The sequence below is a fragment of the Eimeria maxima genome, genomic scaffold (genome assembly GCF_000499605.1).
Source record: "Eimeria maxima Weybridge genomic scaffold, Emw_scaff530, whole genome shotgun sequence".
Taxonomy (NCBI): Eukaryota; Apicomplexa; class Conoidasida; order Eucoccidiorida; family Eimeriidae; genus Eimeria; species Eimeria maxima.
Genome location: NW_013566577.1, coordinates 10,001 through 22,500, shown reverse-complemented (window position 1 = coordinate 22,500; position 12,500 = coordinate 10,001). Strand labels below are relative to the sequence as shown.

General features: G+C 47.5%; 6 protein-coding genes across 6 annotated transcripts in view; 4 read left to right on the top strand and 2 right to left on the bottom strand.

Annotated features, from left to right (window-relative positions):
* Positions 1–246: 246 nt before the first annotated feature.
* EMWEY_00036610 (kinesin motor domain-containing protein, putative) lies at positions 247–2,627 on the top strand (the record flags this gene model as incomplete). Its single annotated transcript, XM_013482164.1, has 3 exons — positions 247–988; positions 1,512–2,498; positions 2,623–2,627. The coding sequence occupies 3 exons, from the start codon at positions 247–249 to the stop codon at positions 2,625–2,627; spliced, it is 1,734 nt and encodes a 577-aa protein (XP_013337618.1).
* Positions 2,628–2,668: 41 nt separating this feature from the next.
* On the bottom strand, positions 2,669–3,673 carry EMWEY_00036600 (hypothetical protein; the record flags this gene model as incomplete). Its single annotated transcript, XM_013482163.1, has 2 exons — positions 2,669–3,448; positions 3,653–3,673. 2 exons carry the CDS (start codon positions 3,671–3,673, stop codon positions 2,669–2,671), a joined length of 801 nt encoding a protein of 266 aa, XP_013337617.1.
* A 395-nt stretch (positions 3,674–4,068) lies between these two features.
* On the top strand, positions 4,069–4,760 carry EMWEY_00036590 (hypothetical protein; the record flags this gene model as incomplete). The annotated part of the gene is made up of 2 exons (XM_013482162.1): positions 4,069–4,096; positions 4,435–4,760. The coding sequence occupies 2 exons, from the start codon at positions 4,069–4,071 to the stop codon at positions 4,758–4,760; spliced, it is 354 nt and encodes a 117-aa protein (XP_013337616.1).
* Positions 4,761–7,375: 2,615 nt separating this feature from the next.
* EMWEY_00036580 (hypothetical protein) lies at positions 7,376–7,970 on the bottom strand (the record flags this gene model as incomplete). The annotated part of the gene is made up of 2 exons (XM_013482161.1): positions 7,376–7,387; positions 7,653–7,970. 2 exons carry the CDS (start codon positions 7,968–7,970, stop codon positions 7,376–7,378), a joined length of 330 nt encoding a protein of 109 aa, XP_013337615.1.
* Positions 7,971–9,357: 1,387 nt separating this feature from the next.
* On the top strand, positions 9,358–11,040 carry EMWEY_00036570 (PP-loop domain-containing protein, putative; the record flags this gene model as incomplete). The annotated part of the gene is made up of 1 exon (XM_013482160.1): positions 9,358–11,040. The coding sequence occupies one exon, from the start codon at positions 9,358–9,360 to the stop codon at positions 11,038–11,040; it is 1,683 nt and encodes a 560-aa protein (XP_013337614.1).
* Positions 11,041–12,351: 1,311 nt separating this feature from the next.
* EMWEY_00036560 (hypothetical protein, conserved) overlaps positions 12,352–12,500 on the top strand; it is a gene marked incomplete at both ends in the record, with an annotated part of 7,261 nt that continues 7,112 nt past the window's right edge. The window contains one exon of the mRNA XM_013482159.1: positions 12,352–12,500. This exon is cut by the window's right edge and continues 433 nt beyond it. Coding sequence (XP_013337613.1) covers positions 12,352–12,500 — 149 coding nt within the window.

The window sequence follows — 12,500 nt, the reverse complement described above, 5'->3', positions numbered from 1 at the left end:
ATACCCTCTTATATCCTGTTGCCTGTTGGTCCCTGTTGATTTGCTGCCCTGTCTGTTGCTGCACTTGCTGCACTTGCTGCACTTGCTGCTGCATATGTTGCTGCTGCTGTTATAGGTCGTTTAGCATTTATAGATCTAGCAGGTAGCGAGAGAGGTGCAGATACACTGCAACATAGTAAGCAGACACAACAAGATGGTGTAGGTATAAATCGTTCCTTATTAGCACTCAAGGAATGCATAAGGGCAATGGATAAAGGGGGAATAAAAGGAGACAATAAGAGGGTACATGTCCCCTTTAGGGACAGTGAGCTAACAAAGGTATTAAGGGAGATATTTATTACCCCTAGCAGCAACAACAGCAGCAGCAACAGCAGCAACAGCAGCAGCAGCAGCAGCAGCAACAGCAGCAGCAGCAGCAGCAGCAATAATAATAATAATAATTGTATTACTAGTAGTGTTATGATTGCTACTATCTCTCCTGCCTCTTCTTGTTGCGAACAAACACTCAATACATTAAGATATGCATCTAGGGTTAAAAACTTTAGGATACAGCAGCAGCAGCTCCCTCTGCAGCAGCAGCAGCAGCAGCAGCAGCAGCAGCAGCAACAGCAACAGCAACAGCAGCTGGGGAATAATACTAATGAAATACAGCAGCAGCAGCAAGGGACTGCAGCAGGAGGGGCAAGAGATAGAGCTAAATCACCTATGAGTCCCTCATATACATATACAGAGGAAATGTCTCCCTATAGAGGAGGAGGAGGAGCAGCAGCAGCAGCAGCAGGAGGAGGAGGAGGAGGAGATACTTTCTTCTCCTCCTCTGTTGAGGTGTCTCCTCGTATACCTCCCCCTACACCCTTGGGGCCCTATGGGGGGGGGGCCCGTAGAGGGGTAAGGGCCTCTAATTTAGTACCCTCTTCTACTGTCTCCTTACCGTCATCTACTAGCAGCAGCAGCAGCAGCAGCAGCAGCAGCAGCAATTATACAAGAAGTATAAGAAGTGCAGGCATAACAAGAAAAACAAATACAACATTAACAAGAAAAACTGCTGCTGCTGCTGCTGCTGATGTCTCCTCTAACAGCCCCAGACGCATGCAAGATGTAGGGCATACGTGCTGCTGCTGCTGCTGCTGCTGCTGCTGCTGCTGCTGCTGTTTGTGCTGCTGGTTCTGTTGCTAGTGATGATGATGGTGCTGGGTAGTAGTGCTGTTGTTGCTGCTGCTGTTGTTGTGCTGCTGCTGCGTTGTCTGCTGCTGCTGGTTTGTAATGGTAGCTGTTGTGCTGCAGCTGTGTGTGTGTGTGTGTGTGTGCATGCATGCATGCATGCATCCAGATAGAAGGAAGGGGTATGCTTCCTCCTCCTTCTCCTCTCTCTTCCTTCCAAGGGAATAAAGGAATAAATAGATTAATAAGGGAGACAGCATTGTCTCCTAGACAATCACGTCTAGCAAGAACTGCAGCAGCAGCAGCAGCAGCAGCAGGAGGTGCATCCCCGTTGTCTGCTTCTGCTGCAGATATTGCTGCAGCAGCAGCAGCAGCAGCTGATGCGGATCTTGATGGTGCAGAGACAGCTAGGGAAGAACTGTCTCCTCTATCCTCTAGGGAGCTGCTGCTGCAGGAGCCGCAGCAGCAGGTGCAGCAGCAGGTGCAGCAGCAGCAGCAACCAATTGTTAGGAAGACAATTATACCTGGTAGGAAGCAGACTCGTTACGGTTCTGCAGCAGAGACATCTAGTACTCGTCTAGGTCTCCGTACTAGGCAGCAGCTGCAGCAGCAGCAGCAGCAGCAGCAGAAGCAGTCTCCTACAGAAAGGAGACACCAAGCAACACCTGCTATTAATACTTCTGCCCTAAGGAAGTCATGGCTGCAGAAGCAGCAGCAGCAGCAGCGCAGCAAGAGGGGACTACTAGGAGACGATGGGGAGACACTTATCTATATGAAGGAGCCAGCAGGTCTATCAGCAGCAGCAGCAGCTGCTGCTGCTGCTGCTGCTGAGGGGTCACCCTTAGATACCCGTAGGATGGCAGTAGATGCTGACGGCGAGCAGCAGCAACTGCAGCAGCAGCACGAAGATATGCTGCTGCAGGACGAATCTGCTGCAGCAGCTGCTGCAGCAGCAGAGCAGCTGCCACCGCTGCTCAATGAGCTGCGCGTGCGGCGGCCTAGTGGGTCTCCTTCGTCTCCTTACTGCAGCAGCATGCATCCTAGCAGCAGCAGCAGCAGCAACAGCTGCAGCAGACTGCGGTATAAGGCTGGTGTGACGAGCAGCACAGAGACAGACCCGACAAAGTGTTTGCTGCAGCAGCTGCTGCCGACACCAGAGCAGCAGCCATCAGCAGGAGACACAGGTCTTAGTAGCAGCAGCAGCAATCCAGCAGCAGCAGCAGCAGCAGCAGCAGCTCCCTTCGATATGCCACGGCTGCTGCAGCAGAATCTAAATGGTGCAAATATTGAGTCTCTAACTGCAGCACAATTAGAGGCACTACAAGCACAAGTTGGAGGTAAGCTGCTGCTGCTGCTGCTGCTGCTGCTGCTGCTGCTGCTGCTCTTGTTGCTGCTGTTGCTGGGATTGGTTCTGCTGTTGTTGCTGCTGCTGCATCTGCTGTTAGTAATGCTTGGGTCTAGGATGAGTACAATACCTTGCTGCTGTTGTGGCAATCTCTTGCTGCTGCTACTGCTGCTGCTGCTGCTGCTGCTGTTGCTGCTGCTGCTGCTGCAGGCCGTCGTCAGCATTATATGAAGCGTCTTCTTGAATTGCTGCGAGGGAGAGCAGCAGAAGGGAGCGGAGCTCAGGGGCATCACGAGAGGCAACAAGTCCATTTTGCTGCTTTTTGCTGCTGTTGCTGCTGTTGCTGCTGCTGCCGTTGCTGCTGCTGCTGCTGTGTCTGCATGATGAGCACCCGCACGTTGGTTGCTTCTTCGTGATTTCTGCTGTTGCTGTTGCTGTTGCTGCTGCTGCTGATATTTCTGCTGCCCCTACTGATGGTACTGCTAGTGTGTCTATATATCTGCTGTTGCTGCTGCTCTTGCTGCTGCTGCTGCTGCTGCTGCTGCTGCTGCTGCTGCTGCAGGACGAATTAGTATGCCGCCTGCATGAGGGTAATCCTTGTAGTGCAGAATTTGCAGAATATGCCCGACAAAAAATGGAGTTAGAATTCAAACGTTTGCTGCGCATGCGGTGAGCCTCTTGCTGCTGCTGCTGCTGCTGCTGCTGCTGCTGCTGTTGCTGCTGCTGCTGTTGCTGATGGTGGTGGCGGTAGTGGTGGGTGGGGGTGGTTGTGGTGTTGGTGCTGCTGATATTGCTGCTGCAGTTGATGCACTTCTTGCTGCTTATCCAATTACATATATTGCTGCTGGTCGTCTTGCTGCTGCTGCTGCTGCTGCTGCTGCTGCTGCAGGCATTGCTGGCTACAAGCTGAAGAACTTCGTCTATTACATCGTTACCTCGGTGCTGCAGCAGAGCAGAAGTAAGACTTTGCAAACATGCAGCAGCACAGCAGGCCTGCTGCTGCTGGTGTTGCTGCTGCTGCTGTTGTTACCATTTCTGTTGCTGTATATCATTCATTGGTCCTGTTGCTGCTGCTGCTGCTGTACAGGGGGAAGACAGGAGACACAGGAGACCAAGAAGCAGCAGCAATTGGAGACAGTCCCTTACACATGAGAGAGGGTGCGCCATCTTCAGCTGTACATACACCTCACTCTGCAGATGCAGCAGCAGCAGCAGCAGCTGCTGCTGCTGCTGCTGCACCAGCGGCAACTACTGCCGATACTACAGCAGCAGCAGCAAGTGCTGCTGCTGCTGCTGCGGGTAGACGCAGTGGGGGGGAGGGAGGGCTGGTTGCTTGGCTTGCGCATGCAGCTTCGGGTGTACGTACACCCCGTTGGTTGGAGAGTTTGTCCCCTCGTGTTAGCGAGTTAAGGGGGGCCCCTCCTGCTGCTGCTCCTGCTGCTGCTGTATCTGTAGAAGCTACTGCTGCTGCTGCTGCTGCTGCTGCTATTGCTGCGGGTGTCGATTTGGGGCCCCATGGAGCAGCAGCAAGCGCAGCAGATGTTGTGTCTCCTGCCTCTAGTATGAGGGGAAAGAGGCCCCCTCCTTCGGGTACAGATCTGCAGCAGCAGCTGCAGCAGCAGCAGCAAACAGATACAGATGGGTGTCTCCGATTGTCTCCTTTGCTGTCTGCTGCTAGGGGGGGCCCCCCTTGTTAAGGGAGAGAGGGAAGAAAATATTTATTAGTAGAGACACTTTGCTGCTTGCTGCTGCTGCTGCTGCTGTCTCCTTTTGTCTCCTTTTTGCTGTCTTAATTGACAGTAGGGACAGTTAGATGACGCTGCGCTGCTGCCTGCTGCAGCTTGCTGCTGCAGTCTGCTGCAGCAGCTGCTGCACTGCAGCACAGGCAGCAGAAGACACAATCGTGTTTGCTGTGCTGCCCGCTGCAGACTCACCTTCGCTGCAGCAGCAGCCGTTGATGTCACCCTCTTCGTACACGACAGCAGCAGCTGCAGCAGCAGCAGCAGCAGCAGCAGCAGAATCATCAGCAGCAGGAACGCCAGGAAGTGCAAGGTCAACAGCAGCAGCTGCAGCTGCAGCAGCAAAGATGGCAAGGAGGAACTCTGACGGCTGCAGCGGACTTGCTGCCGACAAACATCTACAGCAGCAGCAGCAACAGCAGCAGCAGCAGCAGCAGCAGCAGCAGCAGCGTCTATCAGGGACCCGTCTACGGGGCACAGATTCTTTTATGGATATTGACGCTACAAGTGTATAACTTTATGCTGCTGCTGTCTCCTTCCTCCTGTCTCCTTTTTTGTCTCCTTCCTTCTTATCTCTTTTTGTCTCCTTTTGTCTGTCTCCTTGAGGTGTATCCTCAGCTAAGGGGTATACTATATAATATATTGCTACTCTTTTTCTTTATTTATTTTATTTATTTATTTATTTATTTATTTATTTATTTATTTTTATTTCTTTTTATCTATGGGGTGTATGTTAATATATACATAGAACTTAACAAAAGCCCCAAAACCAAGCTACACATGCATGCATGCATGCATACATGCATGCATGCATGCATGCATGCGTGCATGCATGCATGCATAAAATAGGCACCAATTGCTGCCTACACTGTAGTGTGTCTGTTGTAACCAGATTAACTGTCAGCAAGGGGCCCCATGGGGGCCCCCCTTCGAGGCCCCCTTGGGGCCCCCTTAGAGGCCCCCGTTTAGGGGGGCCACCTTGGGGGCCCCAGTAAATGTTGCGCATGCAGCAGCCCCCTCTCAGTTGCCCCTGTGTCTCTAAGTGCTGCTGCATGCATTGGGGCTTGCTGCTATGCCTGTAGAGACCCTTATATATACAGAGGAGACAGCAAGTGTATATAGTGTCTCCTTTTTGCTTGTTGCCTAGGTTAATAGCTGTCTCCTTAATAATATAATAAGTTTGCTGTTGTCTTCTTATATAGTATATGGGGCTACCACTGTGGGGCTGCATGCAGCAGCAACAGCAGCAGCAGCAGCAACACCTGCTGCTGCTGCATGCAACAATTATTGTCTCTTTTTTTTTTTTTAATAAAAGAGACAATCTATTAACAGCCTCAAGGTGTATACGCAGTCTCCTTTTTCTTTTCTTTTTTATTTCTTAGACCTGAGGAGACACCCCAATACTTGCGTACCCACTTATAATAAATAAATGCATGCATGCATGCATGCATGCATACAGCCCCACGCATGCATGCATGCATGCATGCACGCAAAGTACTTAAAGAGCCCTCCGTGTACTTTATTGCCAATGATAAGCTAATGCACGAATGCTGCACATTTGTCTCCCTTTTTGCTGCTGCTGCTTTTGCTGCTGCTGCTGCTGCTGCTGTTTAGACACCCCCACAACTTGTTAAATACATAGATGCATGCATGTATGCGTGCATGCGTGCATGCATGCAGCCCCAACTCACCTAAGAAGAGTTAAGATAGATGATGGTAATTGTACCTTTACTGGCTGTCCCTCATGCATCCATACAGACACCTGCATCTCCGCTGCAGCAGCAACAGCAGCAGCAGCAGCAGCACAGCAGCAGCAGCAGCAGAGTAAAAGGAACAGCGCAACGGTAGGATACACTTCTCATAGAATGAACTGCAGGAGCAGCAGCAGCAGTAGAAGCATAAACAGCAGCAACAGCAGCAGAAGCAGCAGTAGAAGCATAAACAGCAGCAGCAGCAGCAGCAGCAGCAGCAGCAGCAGCACGGTTTAGATGGGGCCTACGTGTTAGATGGTCAGCAACAGAGGGGCCCCCAAAGAGACGCAAAGGGATAGACACCTATTAAGGAGAAAAAAGGAGACAAAAAAGGGACAAAAAGGAGACAAAAAGGAGACAAAAAGGAGACAAATAAAAAGGAGACAAATAAGGAAACAGTTAATAAAAGGAGACAAAAAAGGAGACAAATAAAAAGCAAACAAAAAAGGAGACAAAAAAGGAGACAAAAAAAGAAGACAAAAAAGGAGACAAAAAAAAGAGACAAACAAGGAGACAAACAAGGAGACAAAAAAGGAGACAAAAAAGGAGACAAAAAAGGAGACAAAAAAGGAGACAAATAAAAAGGAGATAAAAAAGGAGACAAAAAAGGAGACAAATAAAAAGGAGACGAATAAAAAGGAGACAAAAAAGGAGACAAATAAAAAGGAGACGAATAAAGAGGAGAAAAAAAAGGTGACAAGAAAGGAGACAAATAAAAAAGAGACAAAAAAGGAGACAAATAAAAAGGAGACAAGAAAGGAGACAAAAAAGGAGAGAAAAAAGGAGACAAAAAAGAAGAGAGTAAGTGTATTTACCTCATCATAATGATTATCTGTTAGTATAACTGTCCCTTCTTCTCTATCTACATACATTACCTGCAACAATACCTTCTCTGGATCTATTTCTGCAGCAGCAGCAGCAGCAGCAGCAGCAGCAGCAGTAGCAGCAGCAGCAGTAGCAGCAGCAGCAGCAATAATAATAATAATTGTAGAAAGGCATAACAAGGGAGACATATAAAAGGAAAGAAATTAAATGAATAAAAAAAGGAGACAAATAAGGAGACAAAAAACGAGACACAAACCCTTAATTAAACCCTAAACCCTAAACCCTAAACCCTAAACCCTAAACCCTTACTTTCTAGTTTTTTTTGTACAGAAAAAGTTTGCGATCCGCTCTTAAGACTGTCTAAGTCAATATAACTCAACTGCATACAACATAAACCCTCTTAATAAATTAGGGTTTAGGGTTTAGGGTTTAGGGTTTCTAGGGTTTCTAGGGTTACTAGGATTTCTAGGGTTTAGGGTTTAGGGTTTAGGGTTTACGTACTGCTATAGATGCTGCGCCTCTTCCTGATTTAATTGGACGAAATTCTGTTACCTCTACACGACGACCTGCACACGAAACCCTAAACCCTAAACCCTAAACCCTAAACCCTAGATATAAGCTTGATGTCCCATTCCCTACGAGGAGCAGGAGCAGTAAACAACACATGCAATATCCTGCTTGCCTCTCTTGCTGTTGCTGCGCCTGCTGCTGCTGATGCTGCTGCTTCCCTTGCTGCTGCTGCTGCTGCTGCTGCTGCTAGGACTAACCATCTAAGATAAGAATATTTCCTTGACGAGCTTCGCTAGCGGTTATGCTCGCAAACCCTCGTACCCATTGTTCTGCTGCTGCTGCTGCTGCTGCTGCACTTGCTGTTGCTGCTGCTGACGTTGCTGCTGTTAATGCTGGTGTTGCTGCTCTTCTTCTTGCTGCTTGTGCTGGTACATTTGCTGCTGTTGCTGCATTTGCTCTTGGTGCGCTTGTTGCTGCTGCTTGTCTTGCTGCTGCATTTGCTGCAGTTGCTGCTGCTGCAGTTGCTGCTGCTGCTGCAGTTGCTGCAGAAAGTGTAGGGGGGCCCCCTGAGGCCCAACCCGACGAGGCCCTCCCTAGAGGGGAGCGTAGGAGGGCCTGTCTATACACTGCGAAAAGCATGGCCTTAAACCCTAAACCCTAAACCCTAAACCCTAAACCCTAGATAGATATATATATTTATTCCTTTTTCCTCCCTAGTGTACAGCTAGCTAGCTAGCTAGCAACAGCCAGAGTGTATAGCTAGCTACAGCTAGCTAGGAGGGGAGAAGAGAGTTATTATATCTAAGGACTCATTAAGTAACAAAACACCATAGAAGCAACAACAGCAGCAGCAGCAGCAGCAGCAGCAGCAGCAGCAGCAGTTCCTGTTGCGGCTGCTGCAGCAAGGAAGCAAGAGTGTCTTTATATTTTTATTAAATAAATATTTAATTATTATTTATTTTATTTATTATAATTAGGTGTATATACACCTAAAAGACCCGATATATATATGGGGCCCCCAAGGTCCATCTGCTGCTGCTGCTGCTGCTGCTGCTGCTGCTGCTGTTGCTGTTGCTGCTATTCATCATATTATAAGGGGCCCCCCACTCTCCTTCTTATCAACAGGAGGAAAAGTACCCTTTTTTCTTTTATTTATTTATATTTATTTATTTATTTATTTTTTCTTTTTTTTTTGTTTATATATAAGAAATAGGGGGGCCCCCATCATATAATGGTATCGGAGGTATCGGGGGGCCCCCCACAAGAAGGGACAACAGAGGGGCCCCCCTCTTCTGTTACTCCTTCTACAGGATTAACAGTTGCCCCTAAGAATATAAACGAAGAAGGGGCCCCCTCTACTAATCAAAGAAAAGGGGCCCCCTCTCCTGATGAAGAATTGTCCCAAGAAACAGGGGCCCCCTATAAAGAAGTAGGGGCCCCCACCCTCGGTTGTTCCAATAAAAAAGGGGCCCCCTCTCCTTCTCACCCCGATTCTTCCCTATCTCCCCCTCCTCCCCCCCATCAGCAGCATGAGCACCATCAGCAGCATGAGCAGCAGGAGAAGGAGAAGAAAAAGGATAAGGAAATAGTTCCCCTATCCCTTAATCGTCCTCGTACCCGTCCCTCTCCCCCTACCCCTGTTATAGTTCGTCACTGCGGTGTATGCGGTAGCCATCGTGTATGCATGCAACGAATGAATGGGAAAGGAGACAGATGTAGATTATGTTATATAAAAGAAATAGAGGAAGAAGTATATATAAATATAATAATAAGGAGACAATTAATAAAAAAAAAAAAAAAATTATGTATATGTATATCTGGTGGTAAGGATAGTAGTGTATTATTAAATATAATATATAATATTAATCAGCAGCAGCAGCAGCAATGGTTGCTGCTCCTCCTAGCAATAGATGAGGGTATACAGGGGTATAGGGATAATGCCTTATTAATTATATATAAATTGTCTCTTTTTTATCAATTACCTCTTACTGTTCTTTCTTATCAACAATTATTTAAGGGATTTACTATGGATAATATACATCATACACTTAATTATGATTATTATATCCAACAGCAGCAGCAGCAGCAGCAGCAGCAGCAGCAGCAACAGCAGCAGCAGCAGCAGCAGCAGCAGCAGCAGCAGGAAGAGGGAGAGGGAGGGTATATTTCTTATGATGATGATGATAGAAGGTGTGATAGTAAATGTACTATTAATAAAAACAGCAGCAACAGCAACAGCAGCAGCAGCAGCAGCAGCAGCAGGAGCAGCAGCAGGAAGACAGCAGCAGCAGCAGCAGCAGGAGGAAATAAACAATTTAGGAGTTATTGTACATATTGTGGTATATTAAGGAGACAGGCAATAGAGAAAGGGGCCCTCTTGCTTGCTGCTGATTATTTATTAACAGGACATAACCTTGATGATACAGCGGAGACAATATTACTTAATTTAATTAGAGGAGACACTTATAGATTAAGGAATTCAGCTAACCCTGGCAGCAACAGCAGCAGCAGCAGCAGCAGCAGCAGCAGCAGCAGCAGCAGCAGCAGCAGCAGCAGCAGCAGCAGTAGTAGTAGTAGTAGTAGTGGGGGGGAGGAGAACAAGAAGAAGGTAGGGTGTATATGTAAATGTACATGTGGATATAATACTACTAGTACTAGTAATAGGGATAAAGAATGTACATGTGGTGCCAGCAGCAGCAGCAGCAGCAGCAGCAACAGCAACAGCAGCAGCAGCAACAGCAGCAGCAGCAACAATATTGATCCTGGTAGTATTATATGTCCATGTAATAATGTTGTATGTTACTGCAGCAGCAAATACCTTAATAAAAACAGCAGCAGCAACGACAGCAGCAACGACAGCAGCAGCAGCAGCAACGACAGCAGCAACGACAGCAGCAGCAGCAGCAGCAGCAACAGCAGTAATATAATTCGTCGTAGTATACCAAGAATAAAACCATTAATGTATATTTACCAGAGGGAAATAGTATTATATTCTTTTTTTAATAAAATAGATTATTATGCAACGGAGTGTACGTACAGCTCAACTGCAGCAAGAGGTATACCTAGAGAATTTATATTATGCATGCAGCAGCAGCAGCAACAACAAAGAATACAAGATCTTATTAGAGCAGCAAGTATATGGTTAACATTCCCTGATACTAAAAATAACATCAGCAGCAGCAGCAACAGCAGCAGCAGCAGCAGCAGCAGCAGCTGCAGCAACAGCAGCAGCAGTAGTAGTTGTTGTAGGGGGAGGAAAAGTATTACAGATAGCAGCAATAAGGATGATGAATCAAGCTGCAGCAGCAGCAACAGCAGCAGCAACAGCAGCAGCAGCAGCAGCAGCAGCAGCAGCAGCAGCAGCGGTGATCGTAAGAGGGAGTTAGTATTGACCAGGAGGAGGCAGCAGCAAAGATTAGAGTTAGAGGAGCCAGTAGGAGCAGCAGCAGCAGCAGCAGCAACAGCAGCAACAGCAGCAGCAGCAGGACTAAAGAATTGCCAAGAGTGTGGGGCCCTTACTACTAATCAATTATGCCGTGCATGCATATTAATACAAATGCTGCAAAAGGAGGCAGCAAAAAGAAATATAAATATTAAACCTGCTGCTGTTCCTGCTGCTGCAGCAGCAGCAGCAGCAGCAACAGCAGCTGCAGCAGCAGCAGCAGCAGCAGAAACAGCTAATACTGCTGCAAAAGATCCCCCTCAATAATTCTAATTGATGCAACACTATGATTTCTTAAACCCTTATTTGTAAACCCTAAACCCTAAACCCTAATTCGTAAACCCTAAACCCTAAACCCTAAACCCTAATTTGTTAACCTTAGTATATATTATATAGGTCTAAACCCTAATAATGTAAACCCTAAACCCTAATATGTAAACCCTAATTCGTAAACCCTAATAAGTAGACTGTTAGGGTTTAGGGTTTACCAATTAGGGTTTAGGGTTTACCAATTAGGGTTTAACAGTCTACGCATCGTAAACCCTAAACCCTAATTCGTAAACCCTATAGAAGGGAGACTATAAGAGTATTAACAGTTAATACATTCGGGTGTACGTACACCTGAGGGGTGTAAGGGGGAAAGGGGGACCCGAGAAAAGAGACTAACTTGCTGCATCTGCTGGTGCTGTTGCTGCTGCTGCTGCAGTCCAGCAGCAGCAACAACAATAACAACAACCCCACCCTAGACAGACGGGTGGGGGGCAGCAGCTTGCTGCTGCTGCTGCAGTTGCTGCTGCTGCTCTGCTATTTATTTTTTTAATAAATTAAAATAAATTAAATAATAAAAAGAATTAAATAAAATAATTAGGGTGTATATACACCGCAGTAGAAGCAGATAACAATAGCAGCAACAGCAACAGCAGCAGCTGCAGCAGCAGCTGAGGGTTATTATTTTATGTAGGGGCCCCCTCCCTTCCTTCTTTTTCTTTATTTTATTTGTATTTTCTTGTTATTTTATTTATTTTATTTATTTAATTAAATAAAAATATAATTAATTAATTAATTATTTCTTTTATACAGCATAAATAACATAAATTAGCTGCCTATACACCCCATGGGGCCCTCAACCCTCATGGCAGGCAGGGGGCCCCCCAACCCTTAAGGGTTACGCACAGCAGCAGCTGCTGCAGCAACAAGAGCAGCAGCAGCAGCAAATCCTTTTTACAGTAGCCGCAGCAACAGCAGCTCTGCTCTTGCTGCTGTTGCTGCTGCTACTGCTGCTGCTGCCGCTGCCGCTCATCTAGCGGTCCGTGCAGCTCCCGCTGCGCAGGCTTAACAGCAGCAGCAACAGCAGCAGCAGCAGCAGCAGCTTACGACGACTCATCATTGAGGTGTCGTGCTGCCTATACACCCCAGCCTTACCATTATTATTATCCCTCTTTATTTGCTGTCTCCTTATAATAGGAGTCAGCAGCAACAGCAGCAACAGCAACAGCAGCAGCAGCAGCAAGTGTCTCCTTTCTTTTGTGTCTCCCTTTTAATTATTTTAATACAACAAAGGAGACAAATACCACCCTTATGCATCTAGCTGGCCGTCTGGGGGCCCCCCTGGGGGCCCCCCTAGGGTCCCCCGTAGGGGGGGACACCCAGGGCCGCTCCCCCAAAGGGTCTCCTCCCAGGGGTGGGCCCCCCATGGGGGGCCCCCACCTTGGAGGGCCCCCTAAGGG